This window comes from Delphinapterus leucas, chromosome 13, assembly GCF_059928025.1.
Source record: "Delphinapterus leucas isolate spDelLeu-1000000601 "Yukka" chromosome 13, BTC_Dleu_Yukka2, whole genome shotgun sequence".
Lineage (NCBI taxonomy): Eukaryota > Metazoa > Chordata > Mammalia > Artiodactyla > Monodontidae > Delphinapterus > Delphinapterus leucas.
This window is the reverse complement of record NC_143141.1, coordinates 75,835,613-75,859,336: the sequence shown is the minus strand read 5'-3', so window position 1 is coordinate 75,859,336 and position 23,724 is coordinate 75,835,613. Positions and strand designations below refer to the sequence as shown.

At 43.5% G+C, this 23,724-nt stretch overlaps 3 protein-coding genes across 21 annotated transcripts in view; 2 read left to right on the top strand and 1 right to left on the bottom strand.

Moving 5' to 3' along the window:
- Positions 1 to 7,336, top strand: part of LOC111175008 (protein FAM228B) — a 35,719-nt gene extending 28,383 nt beyond the window's left edge. For all 6 annotated transcript variants that reach the window (XM_089922480.1, XM_089922484.1, XM_089922483.1 and 3 more), the window contains 2 exons: positions 1,521 to 1,628; positions 7,155 to 7,336. In XM_089922480.1, coding sequence (XP_089778606.1) covers positions 1,521 to 1,628; positions 7,155 to 7,161 — 115 coding nt within the window. In that variant the 3' untranslated portion in view covers positions 7,162 to 7,336. The remainder of the gene's footprint in view (positions 1 to 1,520; positions 1,629 to 7,154) is intronic.
- A 111-nt stretch (positions 7,337 to 7,447) lies between these two features.
- On the top strand, positions 7,448 to 22,642 carry FAM228A (family with sequence similarity 228 member A). The gene is given in 11 exon segments (XM_022574336.2): positions 7,448 to 8,488; positions 10,217 to 10,285; positions 11,837 to 11,985; positions 11,987 to 12,023; positions 13,989 to 14,002; positions 14,004 to 14,067; positions 15,403 to 15,490; positions 15,608 to 15,681; positions 15,683 to 15,765; positions 18,681 to 18,825; positions 20,471 to 22,642. Coding segments are annotated over 11 exon segments (987 nt in total). The 5' UTR covers positions 7,448 to 8,398; the 3' UTR covers positions 20,645 to 22,642.
- Positions 22,592 to 23,724, bottom strand: part of ITSN2 (intersectin 2) — a 160,841-nt gene continuing 159,708 nt past the window's right edge. For all 14 annotated transcript variants that reach the window (XM_089922440.1, XM_089922436.1, XM_089922444.1 and 11 more), the window contains one exon: positions 22,592 to 23,498. In XM_089922440.1, the coding sequence (XP_089778566.1) occupies positions 23,341 to 23,498 (158 nt within the window). In that variant the 3' untranslated portion in view covers positions 22,592 to 23,340. The remainder of the gene's footprint in view (positions 23,499 to 23,724) is intronic.

Sequence of the window (23,724 nt, the reverse complement as noted above, 5' to 3'; positions counted from 1 at the left end):
CCTCTTGTTAGTAGTGCTTTATACCCTAGTCTAAATGTTTGCCATACCGATTTCTTTTACTCAAAACATATTTCAAAATCCACATTCTCTAGGAAGATTCATTCTGACTAAATCAGGATCAGACTGATCCTTTCCATTAATCCTTTTTTTTTTTTTTTTTTTTTTTTGCGGTACGTGGGCCTCTCACTGTTGTGGCCTCTCCCGTTGCGGAGCCTCAGTGGCCATGGCTCACGGGCCTAGCTGCTCCGCAGCATGTGGGATCTTCCCGGACCGGGGCATGAACCCGTGTCCCCTGCATCGGCAGGCGGGCTCTCAACCACTGCGCCACCAGGGAAGCCCTCCATTAATTCTTTGTGTGGCTATTTGCATGCTAGGTGTACTGGGTATGTTAGTTACGATAATGGCTCTTGGTTTCAGACAACTGAAGCCACCCCAGAAAAGGATTCATTTATTGAGGACTTAACACCACTCATGAAATCATTGGGAGGTCTTAAGAAACAGCGCTGAATTTCAGAAATAACTCCAAAATCACAGTGTAGAATTGGCTGGCCAAGGGATGTGTTGTTTCTGCTATGATCGGGAAACTGCTGAATCAGGAAGCTGCTGCTCCAGTGGTTGGCTTAGAACCCCACCAGCTCTGCTGTAATCTGTGCCAACAAAATGGATGCTCCTCACAGGGCCAGTATCACCCTTCCAACCAACTCTTTTTTTAAGATTTATTTATTATTTATTTATTTAATTAATTTATTTTTGGCTACGTTGGGTCTTAGTTGCGGCACACAGGACCTTTCCTTGCGGCGCACCAGCTCTTCGTTGTGGTGCGTGGGCTTCTCTCTAGCTGTGGCCTGTGGGTTTTCTCTTCTCTAGTTGTGGCACGCTGGCTCCAGGGCGTATGGGCTCTGTAGTTGTGGCGCGCGTGTTGCAGAGCGCGTGGGCTCTGTAGTTTGCAGCACGTGGGCTCTAGTTGAGGTGCGCCAGCTCAGTAGTTGTAGCGTGTGGACTTAGTTGCCCAGCGGCATGTGGGATCTTAGTTCCGTGAGCGGGGATCGAACTCACGTCCCCTGAGTTGTAAGGTGGATTCTTTACCACTGGACTACCAGGGAAGTCCCCCAACCACCTCTTGACTGGGGCAAGACTAGAGGGATCTAAGGCACCTGCCTGCCACCTTATGGCAAAGGAGACTGGGAAATGGGGTGTTTGGGTTCTTTCTTAGGAAAAGCATTTTACGTTTATGCTTGTAAATGACAATCTCTGGAGCTTCTTTTTACATTTAGAGTATAAGCTGTAGGATATAGGGAATACTTTAAACTTTGCCTAGCTGATTCTAGGGTTTCAGTAAATAGTAAACCAGTCTCTATCATAGTTTCAGCAATTCTGAAACACCCAAGAATGTACACCAGTTTGAAGTAATGATATTTTGGACAATATACGTAGCAGTCAATGTATAACAATGATTTCTGTATAAATGCAAGCTAGTATTGTTTTCAGGACATCCTCTCACACCTGTTATCTTATTAAAGGTTAAAAGTAAAAGTGAATTTTAACGAAAGTAGTTTTGACTTGAAACCCTCTGCAAAAACTCCTCATCTTCTGGAATCCCAGGAAGAAGAAAAAGCAGTTGTTTACAAGTAAGCCTATTATTCCATAGCTTTGTTCTTCTTTCATTTAACATGCTTGGCTGTGTTTTCATCCCCTGCCATCATTTTAAGTTGCTGGGGTCGGTGCCAAGGAATACACCAGACTCTTGTGGCTGGACGTCAGGCATTTCCCACTGCTGGGAAAGGTGGCAACTTTCCTCAGCTTTTTCTGGTTTTAAAGAACAAACAGCTGACACATTCAGAAATAACAAGCATAGACATAGAAAAAAGTTGTTAACAATTCATACTAAAGTTAAAGGTTAGGAGGTTTTTAATTGAATTGGAGCAGTAAAAATGGAATTTTGGACTAGTTCTGGTGGGTAGTAGCTGTTACAGTATTGTACCCAGAGTGAAGAGAGGTTATAAGCAGAAAAGTGGTACATACTACTGTGTGTGTAACATGGCGAATCATCTCAATTTACTAGTTAATGGAATTAAAAGTAAGAGATTTCTCTACATAGTTACATAACTGGTTAAGTATCTGATTAAAAATAATGAGATCCATCAGACATTGTTTTCTTCGGTTTTTTTTACTTCTTTTTTTTGAATTTTATTTTATTGTTTTATGCAGCAGGTTCTTATTAGTTATCTATTTTATACATACTAGTGTATATATGTCAATCCCAATCTCCCAATTCACCCCCCCCCCACGCACACACTTTCCCCCCTTGGTGTCCATATGTTTGCTCTCTACATCTGTGTCTCAATTTCTGCCTTGCAAACCGGTTCATCTGCACCATTTTTATAGATTCCACATATATGTGTTAATATTCGATATTTGTTTTTCTCTTTCTGACTTCACTCTGTATGACAGACTCTAGGTCCATCCACGTCTCTACAAATGACCCAATTTTGTTCCTTTTTATGGCGGAGTAATATTCCATTGTATATATGTACCACATCTTCTTTATCCATTCGTCTGTCATTGGGCAGTTAGGTTAATTCCATGACCTGGCTATTATAAATAGTGTTTCAGTGAACATTGGGGTGCATATGTCCTTTTGAATTATGATTTTCTCTGGGTGTATGCCCCTCAGACATTGTTGAAGGGAATGTAAAATGGTGCAGCAACTTTGGAAAACAGTATGTTTCTCAAAAAGTTAAACATTAAATTACCAAGTGACCAGCAATTTAACTCCTAGGTTTCTATCCAGGAGAAATGGAAATATATGGCTACATAAAGGCTTGTGTATGAGTGGGTGTACATGGCACCATTATTCATAATAGCCCAAAAGTGGAAACCACCCAGATGTTCATAAAGTGGTGAATGGATAAACAAAATGTGGTGCATCCATACATGGAATATTATTTGGAAATTAAAAGGAAAAGAAGTACTTACACTTGCTATACAACACGGATGAACTTCAAGACTATTATACTCAGTGAAAGAATACAATCACAATTTTTATTCTATTTATATTTAAGTGTAATGCTCAGCAGAAGCAAATCTACAGAGACAGGAAGTTGATTATTGGTTGCCTGGGGCTGGAGTTGGGAATGGAGAGTGACTGTAAGTGAGCATGAGGTTTTGGACTGATAGAAATGTTCTAAAACTAGATCATGGTGGTGGTTACACAACTCTGGAGATACACTAAAAATCATTGATTTGTGCATTTAAAATGGGTGAATTTTATGGTGCATAAATTATATCGTAGTAAAATTTGATAATAATAAAAAAAAGAACCTAGCAAGGCAGAAGATAAGTGAGCTTACATGATGTTTAGGAGGTTGGCTTACAGTTAGTTCTGTGTTCCTAAAAAGCTCGAAAGTAAGCTGCAGTAGTTTCCCTTTCCTCATTCTGAATAAACTCAGAATTTGTTGAATAAATACAATGTGGCAGAAGCCAGAGGGCTCTTAGAGATGCTTGATTCTGACATGTCCAGCAGAGAGAACAACTGGTTGCCTCATGAGGGTCTTTTTAGTGATTTAAAGTAGAAACAGATAACTGTTAGAGATGGTGCTCGCCATTGTGGACTTCTCAGTGTTTTTGAGGTGTGGTTTAACACTTTGCTGCTTTTTTGAATGGGAGCTGAAGTTGAGGGATAATAGGAAGTATTGAAATTAAGCCCTATTCACTTGGTAGCTGAAATCCTTAAAAGATGGAATGCTTTAGCATCACTCTTTTCTGTTAGGCTCCAAAAGAGTAATAAGTTCCTCTGCAATCTGTAACTGCCATGGTCTCATACATATTTGTATGAGTCAGGTTTTAGGATAATAAACATCTTAATCCTATTTAATTTTTATATATTGTATAAAAGGAGAGGTTTTGTCCTTTAATGTCTTTTATAGCAGAGTGTGACTCAGATGTGAAGGAGAATATTGCATTGTTGGAGTACCTAGGGACTTAAACTAGAGGCTTAAGCTCATGAGCTCCCCCTGGAGGAAGGAGGAAGATTATATTTTCTTCCATGAATTAGGGAAGCATACCAATTACAGCATCGAGGTCGAAGAGGCATGTTTGTCTTTGGTAGAGTTAGACCTTCCCAGGGAAGCCACAGTGGACACCTCTGTGAGGGGGTCATATATGCCAGAGAACCCTCACTCAGCTGTTTGATTAAGCAGCAATGAAATTTCAGATGAAAATATTACTAGAGCAAGGTAATGCTATTTATTTGGGTTTATTTTTCATAAAAATGTGTAAATTCATATAGAACTCATCAGCTTCAAATTTAAATAAAATATTAAATGCTACAATTGAGTTGATAGGAGAATTTTTTCCTTTCTGGTTCCTCCCTCTGGAAACACAGGGTCATCCTTTCTGGAAAAAGAACCTCTATGTTATCAGGAAGGATAGAATCCAAGTCCCAAAGAGGCACTTTTCTTCCTTGAACTTTCTTGATCTAGGAGGCAGACAGGGATGAGGACCAGGATGCGGTGAGAGCTGGTGTAGTTCCATCTTGTAATACACAAGGCAGCAATTGCTGATACCAAAATCTAAGCTGCTGGGAACAACTTCTCTGTATGGCAGTCTTCCCGGACGACAGGAGGCAGTGGGCCACCCTCCCTACCCTCTCCCCCTGCCAAAAGGGAGTGAGTAGAAGAAACTGAGGCAGGTTTCCTTGGTTCAGAGGGAATGAAGAGAGTTGCCCCTGGCAGCTGCACAATAGAGATGTCCTCTAGAAGGTGGACTGTAGGATTTCCCTAGCTCCCTCTCCTGATTTTGCCCTTCTTCCATCGCTCCACCATCTGTACCATCTCTCTACCACATTTACCAGTTACCACACCCAAGCCAGGCCCCAAATTTTGTTCCCCTTAATTTAGCCAAGAAAGGCAAAAATTTTCAAAAGGACCATAATACTGAGTTAAAGTAGTAAAGTTTAAAAAGTAAAAGTCCCCAAATGTAAAATGTATAGGAATGTAGTTGTTCACAGAGCACAGATTTCTCATCCTAAGGTGACTCTGGTTCAACTTGGTGCCATTTGACTTGTCTAGGCTAGACTACTGCTTCCCAGTCTAGGGGCCACTTCCCTTCAGTTCTCTTCTTTACACCCTGTGTCCTGAGTCTCTGGAGTGTAGCTTCTGTTAGGAGTGGATTTGAAGGAGAAGTCACAGCCTATCCTCCCCATCTCCCAGTTAGAAATCAATAGGGAAATGATTCGTTTGTCTGAGTCTACAGTCAATCTATCATACTTCTTTTCTGACTGTTTCCCCACTCCTAAAGGATAAGGGGGCTACTTTTTTTAAACTCACGGTAAATGTATTAAGATTTAATTTTGTGGTTTCACTCCTTTTACTGTCACGTTTTAGTATCCTCCCATGTGCTTGCTTGCTTTCTTCCTCAAATTTTAACAAGAACCTTCTCTGAACCAGGCAGTGTTTGAAAGGCTGGAGACTAGAGGTAAACAAAACAGATAAATCTCTGATCTCAAGGAGCTCACATTTTGATGGGAGACAGACAATAAACAGGCAAATATATATCACTTGAGCTAGTAATTGCAATGAGGAAAATAAAACAGGAAGTTGCTGGAGAATTACCCAACCAAACAGGTTTAAATGGACAGTGAGGGAAAAAAATACAATAAGTTGCTTTGTAATCATACCCTGCACACCATTCTTATGTACTGTACTGGTTATGGGTCTCTTGATATAACCAGCCCCAAACAGGATTATTCTTTTTTTTTTGGCCACACCACATGGCATGTGGGATCTTAGTTCCCCTACCAGGGATTGAATCCGTGGCCCCTGAAGTGGAAGCACGGAGTCTTAACCACTGGACCACCAGGGAAGTCCCAAAGATTAGTCTTAATTTTGCACTCTGCCCCTCTTCCTGCCAAATTTCTCTTAGTTCAGTGAACAGGACTATAATCCAAAAAGGCCCCCCAGGATAAAAGTCTAGGAGTCATTTTTTATTTCTTGCTTTCACTCAGTTCGCATGTCTTATAGGTAATGAGCTCTGTTAGCTCGTTCACTTCTCAATTCTTCACTACTACCACTGGTTCAAGCCTCTGTGATCTTACCTGGCCTATTGCATTAGCCTCCTAACTCGTTTTCCTGCTTCTGCTCTCGCCCCTGTATAATCAGTTCTCCATGCAGCACCATATTCTTTTAAAAGTGTTAATTAGATCAGAATTCTCCCCTACTCAAAACCTTCTAATGGCTTCCCCTCACACTTTGAATTTTATTCTAACTCCTTATCATGGCCTCTAACCTCCTATATGATTGGGCACCTGCCTCCTCCCACCTGTATCACCTGCCTTTCTTTCCACGCTCACTATGTTCCTTTTCTTGTTGTGTGAATGCGCCAACCTCACCCCCATCTCAGGCTTTTGCCTCCGCCAGTCCATCTGCCTGGAACACTCCTTCCCCAGATCTCTCCATGTCTCATTTTCTCAGGTCACTCAGACTTCTGCACAAATATCATCTCTCCAGAGAAGCCTTCTCTGACTTCTCTACTTAAAATACTCTACCTCATCCATTCCTCCACCCTCCCACCTCCTTTACCTGTGGAGAGGTAGGATCCAGGACTTGAGGTCAGGACAATCCATCATTATAAGAGGAAGGAAGGCAGAGGGCATAGCCATAGATGAAACCAGCTTGGTGAATTTTGTGAAGGAAGATTGTTTACTTCTGTTTAATTCGTTTTCTCACATAAGTCAGAAGGTCATCCATCAGCTGATAGTGAAGCTGGACAGAGATTCAGAGGTTTGAAAAGAGAAGGGAAGAAGGGAACCTAGTATTTTATAAATCACAATAATCCTAGTGTAAATTAGCACTCCAGGCATATTGACATCAGAAAGCAGGACCATAGGGGTCCCTCAAATTATATCACACATCAGTGCTCTACCCCACCTATAATAGGGTTGGCTCTGTCCCGGAAGCTCCTTGTTTCTGAATCCAGATAGAGTGAGGAGAGGCTGAGTCAGGAGCTTTAGGTGGGGACCCTGCCTCCAAGTCACTTAGCGCCAACAGGAGGGCTAGGTTTCAGGGAGATCAGCTCAGCTAAAGCAGAGGAATTCTTTCTGCTCTTGTAAGCCCCTCATCCCTGTATCAATTACACTTTTCTGTCATTTTCAAAAGATTTTAGCAACCAAGGAGCACACACCCTGAGCCTTGGCTGGTAAAAGAGGACACAAAAGAAGGCTGCTTCAAAGGAAGCCATCTGCCAGCAGGAATCATTCAGGATGAGGAGCAAGAAAGGCGCTCAAGAATTGTTCTGTGTCTAAGAAGAGCATCTGCAATAAACTTCATCTTTGAGTCCAGTGTCTGTATGATCATTAAGAAATGACAGTACTGTATATTGACAGTTATTGCAAATGTATTTCCCCAGGAGTTAAGAAATGTTGCCTGAAAGATACAATAAAAATACTAATAGCTGCCTTACTTAGCACCCATCTCAGTTCACTTGCTCTTTCCTTAAATTGTCAGGCACCCTTAAAATCCACACCCACATATTCTCCCCAGGTTTCTCCAACAGTCCTTAGAAAATTTTAAAATTCATTTTGATTACCCCTCTGGCTCATGTTGAGTTTGACTCCTAGTCACAGAAGACTTAGGACCTGGAGCATAGGAGGAGAGACTTTTGTTTTCCTTAGGCAAAAGAGGCACTAAAAATCAATCCTCGCTTCTACTTGTTGCCCTGGATCATACAGATAAATGGTAAGTTCTCTTTAGGATTAATTTACATGACCTAAATTTATATATATGTATATTTTTAACTAAAACCTGGGGTGGTGTCGTATTGGACGGTTGAAGGCCTGGCGGACGTCACGCGGAGGGGCCGGGGTGGCGGCGAGCCCGAGCGGGGGCTGGGGGGTGGGGTGGGGGCGTCTCCTTCCTCTCTGCGCCCCCTGTCGAGAGAGGTGTAGGGGGCTTGCGGGAAGAGGGGCTGGGGTCTAAGCATAGTGCTTTAATTTGTTTTTAGAGGAGCTCCCCTTCCCCTCCCAGAACAGTGAGTCACCGTGCCACCGGCCCCGGAGCGCCCCAAGCGCAGAGCCCGAAGTGGGGAGCAGAAGGCAGCCCAGGCCTGCGACCACCCACGGTGGCCCCTCGGCGGTGTGGCCCAGGGGGGCCCAGACCCGGGAAGACCCTGAGGCGTTGCCTGATTGGGTCCTTAAGGCCACGGGTCGGGGAGCCTAATCACCCCCTTTTTGAAACAGGTTTAGGGGACCCGAGGATTTATTTTTTGTTTGTTTTACTTACCGAGTCTACTAAGTGGCAGAGCAAGGATACACTGCTTTCTGAATTTGAAAGACCTCACTTTTTCAACTGTAATCACCTATCTCCTCAATTTACTCTTTCTTCCTTCGGGGATTCTGTTATTTATGGCTGCCACGAAAATGTCCAACTATGGTAAACATTTTGGGCCAGAACAATTAAAGTGGCCAGAACCCGAGTCAATTGTTTTGATGGAGGTAAAATAATGTGGCATTTGGGGGCCGCCTTTGGGTGGTGGGACATGAATCCCTTGAAATTAGGATCTGTTGTGTCTTAATCACAGTTGTTTTCCCCAGAACTAGAACAGCGCCTGGCATAGACCTGGTTCTCAAAGAATTCGCCGAATGGGAATGGCCAGGGATCGCATTTGGCCCAGGGTGGTTGTAGTGTTTCCCCGTGGTCACCGCAGCATCAGGACAGCAACAGGGCGGGCTGTGGGTAAACAGCAGTCCCTGAGCTGCCCTGCGGGAGAGGCGGGGGAAGCCAGGTCTGGGCTTGCCGGTGAATTCTTGATACTCCAGGGTCTGGTAAAGCAATGATTTTCTCATAAAGTTTCATTATTTTATAGAGAGAAGCTCTAGGATATTTTTTCTGTTTTACCCCTTTTACTGTGGTGGCAGTAAGAGTGGCGAGAGAGTGTGTGTGTGTGCGTGTGCGCGGGCGCACAATCACCAAGAAGGAGCTCTCAAAAACTATTTCCTTAAACGAAGAAAAGGTGGTTCAAAAATCTGACATACAACCAATAGTGTGTATAACATTTGCTAATAATGTTAATAGGATGGCTAAAAAAATGTGATTTCTCAAGATGATTGTCGGTGTATGTTTCTACTTCAGATAAATAGATTGATTTATTCTAAATTTGTGTTGTATTAGGGGAAAACATTTAATTGTTTTACATGATTTTTCAATTTCCATCTTAAAATAAGTGTAAGAAGGTTTTATTTTAAAGCAAGAGTCTGTTTATATTATCAAGAGGGTTGTAATTTGGAGAAGACCCTAGTTAGCTGTCTGAATATCATTTTAGATTTCATGTGAAGCTGTTAAATATACTGGTAAAAATACAACTGTCCGTTTTGAGATTTCTCTTATTCACAGATTTGGTATTTGAGTTTGAGGTTTAGTTTATTTTGATGCACTCGTTGTGGTAGAACTGAAAGATGAGCCAGAGATTGAATAACATAGTTTTAAGAACCTGTATCACTTTACACTAGATAATTCTTTTAGGTAACAGAATTTCTCTTCCAGATGCTGAATTTTTATTGCCTTTCCACTTGTCCCTACTTAGTTCTGTAAGAGTAAAAGCTGGAAGATCAGTTCATAGTGATCCAAATGAAAAGCCCTAAAGTAAGGATTTAAGTGCATCAGCTTTACCCAAGCTCATAATGGAAACAGCAAGTCCCTAGATGTAAGACCATCTTGGTCCTCAGCCAGGAGTTCCCAGCTAATTGGCTCTGGACCCGTTGAACTAAATCAAACTTCTGTAGTTTTGACTTATAAATAGGTTTTAACTTATAAAGAGACCTAGCAGAAGTCAGGAAACTTCAAGGGCTTTTAAAACACACCTACAGACTGCCTATAAAGAGGCTTCATTTTATAGAGGATCCCTTTAATTAGTAAGCTTTCTTGGTACTTTAAAAATAATGGTGTGATGTAAGGGATTTGATTCAAAATAATCTGGGTGGGGGGCAGGGGAGTGAGTAGGGATTTGGATGAAATAAGATCGACTCTGAGTTGATCATTGGTGAACCTGGGTGATGGGTTCGTGGAGAATTGTGTTTGAAAATTTCCATAATAAAAAGTTACAAAATATGTTTTGAGGTACAGATGTTAGATTTACACTCAAACTATTGGTAAAATACACTGTATTTTGTCACTGGTTTGTTTCTTCAGGATCTAAATGCTAATATTTAATTCTGTAATTTTAGGCATTGGCTAGAGAAGACATAGATGAAGCTGTATACATGATATTATTTAGAGAAAATTATGTTGCGAAGGTAAGAGTTGGCTACAGAGAGTGGATTCCAAGTGTGTTCTAGGTAAGCAAGAGTGATACAGAGCAGTGTGGCCAAGAGGATGTTACCATGTCAGAGAGATTCATTTTTCTGGGAGAATGAACCTCCTCTGAATCACCCAGCCAAACTACATAGATCTGAGATTGTGCCATCTCCTTGCAGAATCACTAAGAGGTTGGGAGTCCCAGATCTATCCTTAAGGGATCTGAAAGATTGTTCTAACTGCTCCCCATCTTTGTCCTGTTACTGAATAGAAATTCTTTCCTAAAATCTACCTCTCTCTCATATGTTCCTACATCACAGTGGGAATATGTAAAGCCACAAGAGATGAATTAGTATTTAAGGATAGTGACCAATCAGTAGTGATCATCACTATGGAATTAATAAATTTAAGGACGTTTTCATCTCAATGAGAGGGATTGAAATTTGGTGTATAATACGTTAATGTTTGTACTGTGGCTTATAATTTATAAAGGAAGTTTACATATATTCTCATTTGAGCATCAAAAGAGGTAGGTGGGTTTACCCTCCTTTATAAAAGAGAGAGAGGTGCTGATGCAAGTCTAGGCTCTTTTTCTTCTACCACTTTTATCACAGTCTTTACTGATGATGAAGGCTGGAGACATGGAATGGTGACCAGGGAATTCTTTGAATTCTTAAAAAGAAGCAGGAGTTCTCTGAGTTAGTGGTTTGGATGTGGTTTAATCTGGAGGCACAGTTGTGGTGTAGAACTGTTCATGGGTTCTTTCTGCTCTGTGCTCTCAGGTTCTCTTTCTGAAATTTATACTATTCTTCAAATACCTTATTCTATGACTTTGCATCCTGAATGTGCTGAGAGCTGAGGAGTGGGAACAAGTGTTCCCCCCCACCGCCCCGCTTATTCAAATGAAAATAAATGGAAAACATCTTTTTTTAAAAATAAATTTATTTATTTAATTAATTTATTTTTTTGGCTGAGCTGGGTCTCTGTTGCTGCACGCGGGCTTTCTCTAGTTGTGGCGAGCGGGGGCTACTCTTCATCGCGGCACATGGGCTTCTCATTGTGGCGGCTTCTCTTGTTGCGGAGCACGGGCTCTGGGCACGTCGGCTTGAGTAGTTGTGGCACGCGGGCTCAGTAGTTGTGGCATGTGGGCTCAGCAGTTGTGGCTCACGGGCCCAGTTGCTCCGCGGCATGTGGGATCCTCCCAGACCAGGGCTCGAACCCCTATCCCCTGCATCGGCAGGCGGACTCTAAACCACTGCACCACCAGGGAAGCCCAAAATTCAGTTGTTTTTTTTTGTTTGTTTCGATACGCGGGCCTCTCACTGTTGTGGTCTCTCCCGTTGCGGAGCAACAGGCTCCGGACGCGCAGGCTCAGCAGCCATGGCTCAGGGGCGCAGCCGCTCCGCGGCATGTGGGATCTTCCCGGACCAGGGCACAAACCCGTGTCCCCTGCATCGGCAGGCAGACTCTCAACCACTGCGCCACCAGGGAAGCCTGGAAAACTTCTTAATAATAATAATTTGTTTTCCTTGTTTGTATCACTTCCTTAGAGATTGGATACGTATTTTCAGCATCTGGATGTTTTTAAGGAAAGAAGAAAAGAGTTGTTACATAAAAAATGGACTGAAAATGTTGCAAAGCCTCTTCAGCAGAGAATTATGGAAAAAGTAATTTCATATAAAGGGTTGGAAAAAACAAAAGAATCCTGAATATTTTTTAAAGCACACAAATAAAACCGTATGAGATTTTTTTTTTTTTTGGCAGCTTTAGAATCATTGGAGCATGGGGTTTTTATTTTTATTTATTGTATTTATTTTGGCCATGCCACAAGACATGTAGTATGTGGGATCTTAGTTTCCCAGCTAGGGATGGAATCCGTGCCCCCTGCAGTGGAAGCACGGAGTCTTCACCACTGGACCACCAGGGAAATCCCATGAGAGTTTTTTTCTAATGAAGCATTATTTGAAAAGTTGGGTCAGCATTTTTATTTATGCAAAGAGTCTCAAATTTATTTTTGTATCTAAGATGAATTCATGGAACTGTGATACAACCTACTGCATTTTTAAACCTGAAATTCCAGGTAGAGGGAATAGAAGTGTTGATTTGGAACTAGATTTATCAGGAATGCTTCTAGGTAAATGTTAATAGAATAACAGTGGCTTAAACCATAAGAACATTTATTGGTTAATAAGAAATAGAGGGATAGGTGGTCTCATGGTGGGTTCTGGAGGCATAACAATGTCGTTAATTATCCAGGTTTTTTCCTGTTGTTCTATTCTGCTATCCTGAATATTTTCAGTTTCTGCCTGTCACCCTCACATTTGAAAGCACATTTGGTTGCTTACAGCTCCAGGTATTAGGTCTGTGTTCAAGGCAGGAAGAAAGGGTGAGAAATGATGCCAGGGGGTCCTTTTCTTACACCTCATCTCATCCTTTGTGATCAGGAAGCAAAAAGAGTCCCCAGAAGCTCCTAGCAGATTTCCCCTCAGGTCTCATTGGCCATAACTGGGTCACACCCCAAGTCCTAGCTAAAAGCAGAGCCAGGAAAGAGTGTGTGCCTTTCCAATCTCTCTAATAGGTTGTGGGCAAAGGAGAAGTGGTTTCCATGGCTGTTGAGTTAGTCAACCATGAAGTGAAGGGATCACCAGTTTATACCCTCATTTATTCAATTTGGTTTTACAAAACAAGAACAAAATTTTGGCTTCTTCTATGGAAGATTTTTCTATTTTAACTTTGAGATCAGGACCCTCTTTTGACATTAAGGCCCACCTAAATTTCGAGTTATTTAGCAGAGATCTAGAGTAGTTTGACTGGAATGTTAGAGCATTTAGGTATATTTACTGAGCAAAATTTCTGGACGTGTATGTTAACTACTTCTTCCTAAATGCCCTAAGAGACAGAGCTCAAGGTTGAATCCAGGTCACTTTGAAACCAAAGTGCCACGTCTTACAAGTATGCCCAGAAATGTGGTCACACAAGTGTAGGATGGGGAAGCCATGCCTTAGAAAAGCCATGTGTTGAAGTCCAAGTGATTTAAAATGACAGTAAATTCAGTGTGAGTCAGCCATGTGAGCTGGCTTCCAAGAAACCATCTGAGTTCTTAGGCTGTATTGAGAGGCGGTGCTTCGAGTGGGAAGCATCAGGCCCAACCTGTCCACTTGGGGATAGTCACCAGTTACAGAACCTTTAGAAGAGGGTGGAGCTGGACAACACTTCACAGGAGGAAAAGTGGAAAGAAATACAGCATATTTAGCCCAAGGCAGAGATGATACAAGAGGAAATGAAACCTTTAAGTATGTATTGTAAAAGGCTGACATGTGGGTGAAGAGTAAGTTGTGTTTTGTGTTGCTTCACAGGGAGAACTGGCAGTGACAAGGCAGACTTCAGCTCTGTCTTAAGGACAAGCTTTCTGGTGGTTAGAATGACCAAGAGAGTACCTGCCAAATGGAGCAGAAGGTTCTCAAACAAGGCTAGTGGATGACATGAGACTAAAGCTGGATGATTACTTCTCCCAGAAGGTGGTGGACTCTCACTGCAATCTCAATTACTTCTGAGATTTCTTCCAACCCTTTGAATCTATGATTTTATATAAGAAATGGAATAAAGTATTTGGCTTTTTTGAATCTTGCAAAAACAAGAAATATACTAAAGCACGTTTAAATGTAATGCTTTGCTCTTAAGTGTACTTTTTTTTTTTAAAAGGAAATTATATTTGGAGACTTATGATCCTGAAGTATACAAGCCTTTTTATATGACAAAAAAGGACTCAAATTATGGAAAGGTAAGTAAGTTTCTTACGTTTACCTATTTATTCTTAGAAGCTCTGGGGTTGGGGAAAACCTGGTCACTTTAGAAGTCTCATAGTTATTCTGCATTCATTAAAAAAAAATTCACAAAAGCATTTCCTCTGAGTTTTAGATTAGGAACCCAAAGTAATTTCGACTACTTGGGAATTGACATTGTGAAAAAGGCACTTGCATGTGTGTGATAATTCGTCCATTCATTCATTCATCCACCCACTCACATTCAGCAAACTGGAAGCCCAGAAGGTAGGGGAAGATAAGTGGACAGTGAGTGTGATGAGAGTGTCACAGAACCAGCACAGGGAGAGCTCCTTTCTAGGGGAGGTGAAAGAAGGGATGCAAGAAAGGCTGCCCACGGAGCCAGTAGTTGAACTTGTAATGAGTCTTCACATTTTAAACCAACAATATAGGCGTTAAAATTTTGAGATGTAGGTTTCGGGTTTTTTACTCCTGTGTAGCAAAAGTGACCATCTGATAATACTATTCATTAAAAAAACGTGTGTGGCTCTGAAGAGAAAAGTGGTTTATTTTGCTTCTCCCGAAAACCAAGGCAGATCGTGGTTGTGAAGATAGGAAGGTTCTTTTGGCTCTGGGGGACTCACTGTATTGTGTTGGGCAGTCATTATGCTGTCTCCTCATTCAGTGGATGTTGTCCTTGCAAATAGCATTGGGTCAAGGTCAAGTGTGTGGGGAAGTAAGCAAGGGGAAATAGTCCTTCTGTCTAAAGCCTATACTTAGGATGGGGGAGGAGAAAATCACCTTCCTCCACGACCTCTGTAGCTGGTCCCTGACCCTCAGCACACTGATGTTCTCCTGCCCCGCGGTTCTCACGGGCCCTTAGAGACCAGTGGTCAGCCCCCAAGGGGGCGCTTTTCCTCCCAAGCCGGCTTAGGGCTCTGCCTTGTGCTCCTAAAGCACCCGAGCTGATGCCTCTCATGACAAGGTGGTCGTTGTCTATGACTTGTCTGTTCTAGACTGAGAGATCCCCAAGGACAGGACCTTGCTGGGTTGCAGCACGCAGTGGCATTAGCAGATATTTGTTGACTGATGCAGTGATACTGTAGAACTCTGAACAGGAGTATGTGTCTTCTCTTTGGGTGGCCCTTGCTCCATTCAGCCACTTAAGGCTCAGTGAAATATCCTAGTGTGAGGCAGGTGGCATTTACGCTTCCCTTGCTCTGTATGACATTATTCCTGGGTCCTTATTCTCAGCCGAGTTGGTATAGAGTAAGGCCACACTCGAATGCTTCAGACAGATTTAAAATGCTTAATACAAATTGTACTTGCGTCCTCAAAGAGTCATGTTCTCGCAGGTTACGGTCCCACCGTTCTGTGATCCTCTGTTTAGAAGACAGCAAGAGTTGGATGAAGAGCGGAGGGCTATTTTTCAGTATAAGACGGGTACTTGTGATCATGGGGCTTTGTCTTTAGAGACTTCAATTGTCAAGTGATTTCCTACCCCAAGAGTGACTGGAGTTGACTTTAAGAGTGTTGATTTAGATTTTTATCTTCCTGTAGGAAAACGATGTACCTTAAAAGAATTTAAAGAACTAGAGAAGGCCAGGCAGTATGCCAGATTGCCCCAGCTGACTTTTCAGTCTCCACAGGGTGGTTCCAAAAGAGCAGCCCACAGCTTCTGCAAGGCCTGTGGGAAGCAAAACTCGTAACAAATGCAGGTAAAGGTCTTTTTGCTGTGTCTATAGTTTTGCCTTTTACAGAATGTCATATAGTTGGAATCACACAGTATGTAGCCATTTCAAGATTTTACTTTCATTCTTAAAGGCTGTTCTCACAGGATTAAGAAGGTTAAGAATGTTAGGTTGGCAGATATTTTCTTTCAACACATATTATATCCCCCTGTCTTTTGCTCTTTCAATTGCCCATCCTACCGTTGTTCCTTTGAAGATAATTATTTTTTTCTCTGGATGCCTTTAAGATTTTCTTGTTGTCTTTGATTTTAGTAGTTTTCCATGATGTTTCTAGATGCGGATTTCTTTTTATTTATCCTACTCAGGATTCATGGGTCTTTTTGTATCTGTAAAGTGATATCTTCAGTCAGTTCTGGGAAGTTCTCATTCATTTTCTCTTTGATGGTTACCTCTGCCATATTCTCTACTTTCTTTCTGGTACTCCAGTTAAACATATTTTAGATTTTCTCATTGTAATCCCTGTCTCTTACCCTTTCTTGTGTATTTCCCATCCTTTTTGTTGCCCCATATTTGATACTAAGTATTTTTACTAATTATCTCTTCAACTGTGTCTAATAATCTGTTGTTAAACCCACCCACTGAGTTCTTATTTTCAATTGTTTTATTTTTATAGTTCTAGCATTTTATTTGGTTCTTTTTCAGATGGGTTTTGGGGAAGGCTGTCTATATTCAGGGCCTGAGGGGACCTATTTCAAGTGCCCTGGTTTGATTCCCCCCTCCGCAGGGTGGGGTGGTGTTCAGAACAAGGTTGACTACTCACTTTCAAGGACAGCACCAGACCTGGGAGGAAAGATCCACCAGAGGTATGCCGGGGGCATGGAGGAGTCAGTCCCTGCTACCTGATGTTGGCCAAAGCTCCCAGGGGACACAGTAGTCAGAGATTGCCAGCTCATTCTGGAAGGGCTCTTTCCTCTCTGGAATTGTTTACACTGCTGTCCAAAGACTTTAAAATATGAATTTTGTGGGGCCGGAAGGAGGTGAATTCTTTTTATTTTTCTCTAGTTTTTGCAGCAGGAGTGTCAGTCTGTGCAGACTTATAAATTCTATTAAAAAAAAAATAAAAGAGAGAAAGAAAGAGAGAAAGAAAGAGAGAGAGAGAAAGAAAAGAAAGAAAAAGGCCTGTTGTGTTTTCTTGGTGTTTCCTTTTTATCCCCCATCCTGAGTTTTGCTGGAATGAACAACACTACTTTGTTTTCTTGTGATTTGGAAGTTTTATGTTCTATTTCTGGTTTCATGGTTTCTTTGTCAGTTTTAACAAATATTTTTATTTAAATGTCAATAATTATATCCCATCTCCTAGCAAGACAAAGACTTTATATTGCTTTATTTCCTCATCTGCCTTCTCTGGCTCCTCAGCCTTTATAGACAGTCATAGCTCCGTAACTGGTATTCTGCGCTTGGGTCTGTCTCTTCTGATGGACTCTCTACCTTTCCATCTTTTTGAAGTGATCAACCCTCCCCAACAGAAAACCCTTCAGTAGCTTCACATAACCCTTCCAATAATGTCCAGACTCAACATAGCACATAAGGTGCCCTCTGAGTCCTGCCACCTTTTCTGGCTTCTTCTAAAAAATCCCCACTCCCTAAACAAAAGAAATATACTAAAGCACAGAAATATCTGGGTCAAGTCAGCACTGAGAGGATTATCACATGATGAAGTACCTCTACTCCCCCATTTGCCTCTTGCCTCTGCAGCAAGCCCCTTGAGGGCAGGGGCTGCTAACTTATCTTGGTGCTTCCAGCACTTAGCTGGAACATTGTATGATGAGTAAATGCTTGTGGGATGAAGGAAGGAAGGAAGGAATGGAGGAATGAAGGAGGAGGTGATTTCTCTAGATAGGCCTGGGCTTCCCAGGGCAGGAGTGGAAACAGCCCTGGGAAACATTCTGAGAGGACACTCCTGGAGGTGCCTCAGGTGGCTGTTCAGTAAAGTAAGAAAAGGACTTAAGAGCAAGGTGGCTATGTTAGAGACAGTTTGATTACAAAAAGCAGAGTCCTTGTCAAGTTAAAAAAAAAAAAGGCAAGGGGGGCTGGGTATGTTAGAAAGCATCAGTCTGTCATGGAAGCCACAGTCAGTGTCTCTGTCTGTTCAGGCTGCTATAACAGGATACGAGACTGGGTGGCTTATAAATGACAGAAATATATTTCTCTCAGTTGTGGAGGCAGGGAAGTCCAAGATCAAGGTGCCAGCAGATTCAGTGTCTGGTAAGGACCTGCTTTCTGGTTGACACTGTGGAAGGGGTGAGGGAACTCTCTTAGGCCTGTTTTATAAGGTCACTAATCCCATTTATGAGGTCTCTGCCCTCATGACCTAATCACCTCCCAAACACTTCACCTCACCTCCTAATAACATCATATTGGGGGTTGTGTTTCAACATCTGAATTTTGGGGGGACACAAACATTCAGACCATAGCAGTCAGGAAGATAGCCAGGCCACTTGAGGGACCACGAGGCCGGTCCTTTCCTCCTTGGGACTATGTGGCATTCGTCATAGCTTCTCTTTGTGAACCTGCTTCCTTTCTCTTTCTCTGCTTTCTTGTGCATGTCCTGGAAAATGGATGCCCTGGTCCTGCCTTTCTGGTCTGAGCCCTCTAAAGCTGCCTGGAGCCCCTCTGTTCCAATTACAACTCTAGGGACTGAGGCTCTGGGTCAGGTGCCTCAACCACAGCCTGATAAGGTCACATGACTTACTGCCTAAGAGTGGCATCAGCAGAGGTGTGGGTGGGGCAGACTGATTGACGGCCACAAAGTGATGTTTTCTCAGTCTCTCTTTTTCATAAAGTGAGTATTGAGTTCATTAACTTAATTTTCAGACAGTTATTGAATGGTACAATTCTGTTTATACTGAATTAAGATAAATTTTTTCTACTTTTCTTTGCAGTCCTGAAAAGCTTGTCTGTGCAGAAGAGAAATATCCGCCTGATAAAGAGAAAACGACTAGTGACCTAAGTCAGACTGTTTCTGAAAGGCAGTTTTATTCCTCGAAGCTTGGCCAGGAGAGTAAAAAGCATGAAAAGAAGAGTCTGGTGAGCAGAGATCTGGGGGCAACAGGGCTCGGATGGCAGAGTTGTGTAACATCCGACAGATAGCAGACAGGGTCCAGAATCCATTGACAAACCCCTTCCTTTCAGACAGACTCTGAGGGCAGAACAGGCAGTAGTAGCCAAAGAAGGGAGTGAGAAAGAGGAGGCAGGAGGATTTATTTCATGCAGAAGAAGTGGTGGAGTCTCTTCTGGGCTCAGTACTGCTGCATGGACAGGCACCCTTTAGCAGGAGAGCCTTGGGTGAAGACACTCAGGAGATTGTGGGACCCCGGACCCCACTTCTGGGGGACAGATTGTGCCCTTCATAAGGTGAGAGAAAACCTGGCCAGAGGGGATCTTCCCTCTAAGATATCCTCAGCTCTTTTTTTCTGAGTTTTTGCTCTCCTGCCATTTTCCTACCATTTACTGCTTATTACATCCAAACCAGACCAAAAATTTTGTTCTCCATAGTTTGGTCACAACAGGTGGGAATCTTTTGAAATGAAATTTATACTAAAAAAAAAAATTAGGGCAAAATGATAGTTTATGTGAAAGGCCTTTACATGCAGGAAATTTCCATGCACAGATTTCCTACCCAGAGCTCACATCCCGGTTGGTACAGCTGACAGCTCACGGTTTATTTCCCCTTCCATCCTCTCTCCCACAACCTGTATACCCTGAAGCCTGAGGGTTAGGACGCTTCTAGGGAGGGCTTCGGGCACTTGGTAGGTAGTAGCTTCCTGCCGTTCTGAGCGAACTGTAGATTTTTGCATCTCTTCTTTCACTCACCAGCGTGGCTCCTTCCCTCCACCACACACAAAGCGCGAGGGGCTGTCCTTTTCTCTAGCTTGAAAACCTTGTTAGATAGGTATTTTGTGACCCAACTCCTACCCAATCCCGTTGTTCTCCTGTCTGTCCAGAGAGAAACGGATGCCTCTTATGTGGTAAGTTACCTCTGAGCGTGATTCTATCTGAGAGCACGGGGAGCCAGCCCCTCAGTCAGGTTTGAACGTGACTGTGTTCAGCCAGGCCCTTACGGTAGGGCAGCCTAACTGTTACTCCCAAGAGATCAAAAAGTGGAGCGTGGGTTACGTACACTGGAAGTTTATTTTTTGCTCCTGTACCAGAGCTGGTGGGTCAGCAGGTTGGCAGGCCGTCCCTCTTCCATGCAGTCTTTAGGGCGCCTGGCTGTAGGAACGTTTCTCATCTCCAGCACCTGGCTGCCAAGCTTGCCCCAGGAATTCATTCCTGTCAACCTGAAAAGGGAAGAGGTCATGGAGGACGTCTGGCCTGGGGGTGTAGGGGGGCCCCCAGGACCAAGTCACAAGGCGGCCCCTAACTGCAGGGGGCAGGGGGTGCTTGGAAGAGTAGTCCCTGCTGCTCAGAGCACAGTGGCAGGGAGAGCTGGCGTTTCACGGACAGCTGGTCATCTCTGCCACACCACAGAAAGTTAGTGCTGTGTGGAGTCCAGAGACACGGGAAGCCCTGTCTGAGAGGTGCAGACCCCAGATAGAGTGAGGGTAAGGTGAGGGGAGGGCTGGCTGGGAAGCTGCCCGGAAGATGAGTGTCAGTTGGAATCAGCCGGGAAGTTCCTCCCTGTCCCATGAGCCCCTCTTCCCCACCCTACACTCAGCTCTTCTGTCAATAGGTTTTAGGAACCAGATGGCACAGACGCAGATCCTGGGTAGCTGGGGAAGGCCAGCAGAGGCGGAGGTCACAGCCCGTGGAAAGAAGAGTGATGACAGCAGAGGTCCTGGGGCGGCACCTGGCCGCCCCTGGAACTGTGCCCCATAAGGGGCCGTTTGTAACAAAGCTTTGCTGACCTTTACTTTGCAGTGTCTCTACAACATTAAAACGCTGCCAACATTTTTTCTCTCCAGAAATGGAAAAACAGAAGAAAGAAATAGAAGATCAGTTTGCTTTGCTCAATGCAGCTCAGCCTGACCAGCCAGACTTTCCCTAAATTGAGGAATATCCAAATAATAAGTTACTGTTTATTGAGCTCTCCCTTGTGAATCGGGAACTGCGTGAGGTACTGTGTATTCATTTAAAAAATTTCCCAGCAAGGTAGTATTATCACCTTCCATTACACAAAGCTCAGAGGTTTGCTAACTCGCTCCAGGTCAGCTGCACGGTTTGAAAGTGGCGGTGTTCTCTATCCCACGTCCAGTCCCTCTGGTGCCAAAGCACATGGTCATTCACCAGGGCACTCAATCTCCTCGAAGCCACTCTGACTTTGTGATGTTAGACTGCTCAGAATTTGGGTCCCCTTTCAGAGCGTGGAGCTGTCCGGCTTGCCCGCCTGGGCACCCTGATCCTGAAGAGCACGGGAGGGGCTTGCTGGGCTCTCCTCCAGCCACTCAGTCTTTCCCCTGGAGGGGTAGGTAGTGTAAGGTAGTCCCTTCCTCGCCCTTCAGAAAATCAGGCTACCGTTTTTGTCAGGAGAGAATGTGACTTCTTAAGGAGCAGTGCCATGTTCCTCCATCAAAGGGGGTGACTGGAGTTGCTGGAAGTACTGCCATTAACTATCCTCTGTAACTTCACAGTTGTCTGACTCACCTCTTGCAGGCTCCTCTGTCCTAAGTCCCACAGGAACGCTAACATATCTAGACATGGAGACATGGCACTAGCCGCAGTTCATCCCAGTGAGGAAGTCCCACAGTCCCAGGAAAGGATTATCCTATAGCTATGGTCACAGGTAACCCCAGGACTGGTTTTAAGCCTGCCTGACCCATCAGTGGCAGCTGTATGCTTTGAAAGTCAGCTGGTCAGAGGCAGACTTGTGAACATCAGCCCACACCTGCCTCCATAACCAACACAGCTCGAGTCTCAGAACCCTGTAGAAGATCAGCAGTTTGCTTTGCTCAGTGCGGCTGAGCCTGAGCAGCCAGACTTTCCCTAAATTGAGCAACATTCTTAATTGTCTGGGTTCAGATATTGAGCGTCTCTTCCTTTGACACTGGGGCGTATTTCTTTTAGGTCTGTGTTTTAGCCCATCAGTGCCCAGGATCAATACCTGGAATGATGGATTTTTTTTCCTTGAATATTCTGAATTGTTTTCCAGTTTTTCTTTGTCCAGTGATTATGTTTAGGCAGAAACAGGGGCTCTGGTGTGGGGACATTTGAATCCTTCCTTATAGCTGCTAGAGAACACCTGCTCCCTGAGAAATCAGGGCTTCTGTAGCCTGTGTGATTCCTTCCAAAAGGCAGATCTTTTCCCAGTTGTACTCATTAACCCAGGGATTTAGTGTGTAAGAAAGACCTTATTTTTATCAGTGTTCAAGACAGTTCACATTTCAAAATCCAGAGGCTGAGTAAACAGCTCTGACAGGTGTGGATGTGTCTCTGACAGCATGGGGGCAGGGGGAGGGAGACAGGTGCTTCTGGAGCTGGAGGGGCTGAGGGACCTGCTGATGATCTTTAATACTTGTGCATTTTCTTCATGGCTACGTTACCCCTGAGGGTCTACTCAGCTAGGCAAACAGAGGCACTCAAAAGGGAACGCTCTAGCTCCCACAGAGATCATCCATTTTAGCCATCAAAGAAACCAAGCCCCAGAAACAGTAGGTAAAGTGACCAGAGTCACAGAGCAAGTCAATGGCAGTCAAGACGAGGCTCTGGGGTCTCCTGACTGACTACTCCCCCGCCACATTCTGTCCTTGGTTTTTCTCACTGTTGCAGAAAGGAGATTTGGATTCATTACAAGCAGCCCCTGAAATTACCTTTTAAAAGCCTTTCACATAGAAAGTAAATCAGTCAAGCTTTGAAGTTACATTCATAAATTTATATTTTTATTCTCTTTCTGTACATATTGGCAATGATAAAGCTTAAAGATGCATGTCCTATGACATATGCAAAAACAAGGAATTTACATAAATAATTTATACTTCAGAAAATTAACGTTGAAAAATATTTTCTGCATCATTAGAGTTCACAGTATTTAAAGTAAATCAAGCTTTCCCCCTTAGATTTCAAACTATATTGTCTCAGCAGAGAATGATAAAATCTAATCAGGAGTAAAATGATCAAGTTTCTGTTTTTATTCAGTGCACAAGTGGACACTATTTCCGTAATCAGGCTGTTCCCACGCTGAGGCTGCATTTCTTCCCAGTCCTTCACCTCCTGAGTGGCTGTGACCCAGCGGAGGTCACGTGGTGTGAAATGGTTACAGCGTCACCCAAACCACCCACAGTGGACACATTCAACCAAGTGGTAACGTCTGGTGGTCTGATGCCTCATTTCCACATAATACTTTTTATAGCCCTGAAAATGGAAATCCTGGCATCTAAACACAGCCGAACATGTTAACACTAATACAAGGCACTGTGCTATGGGGTTTGGTTTATTTATAGGGAAGGTCATGTTTGCATAGATTGCTAGCGATTTAGTGTGCGATAAAATAGAGGCCCCAGCATGCGTGGCCTTGTGATGGATGAAGCGGCGTGACGCTCCGCCAGCTCAGGGGCAGCACCGGCTATCTTCTCCAGCCCCAGCCTAGTGGGCAGATCCCTAAGGCCCCTACAGGAGAGTTTTTTGCTCAAAAAGCTGCAGGTCAAAGCGGACCCAGACCTCCCCGGTGGGGACCTCATGCAGCAGCAGTCGGCGGGTTGTAGGGCCTTTGCTTTCCTGTTCTGTTCGAATTTTTGCCACTGGAACTTCAGTGCGACCCAGGAAATCTGGTGAATAGACAAGTGAGCGTCAAAAGTCTTTAAAAAACTTAAAAAACTATCACAGAAGGAGTGTCTGAAACAGGATTCATAAAACTTTCAAATTCAAAACAAGTAACTTCTTTTGGTTAATGGCTGTTGGATACTGTGAATGGATGGATGCATGCAGAACAAGGGATTTGTGTGAGGGAAACTCAAACTGCTGGGAATCCAAGCCTCTTTGGTCAGGGAATGG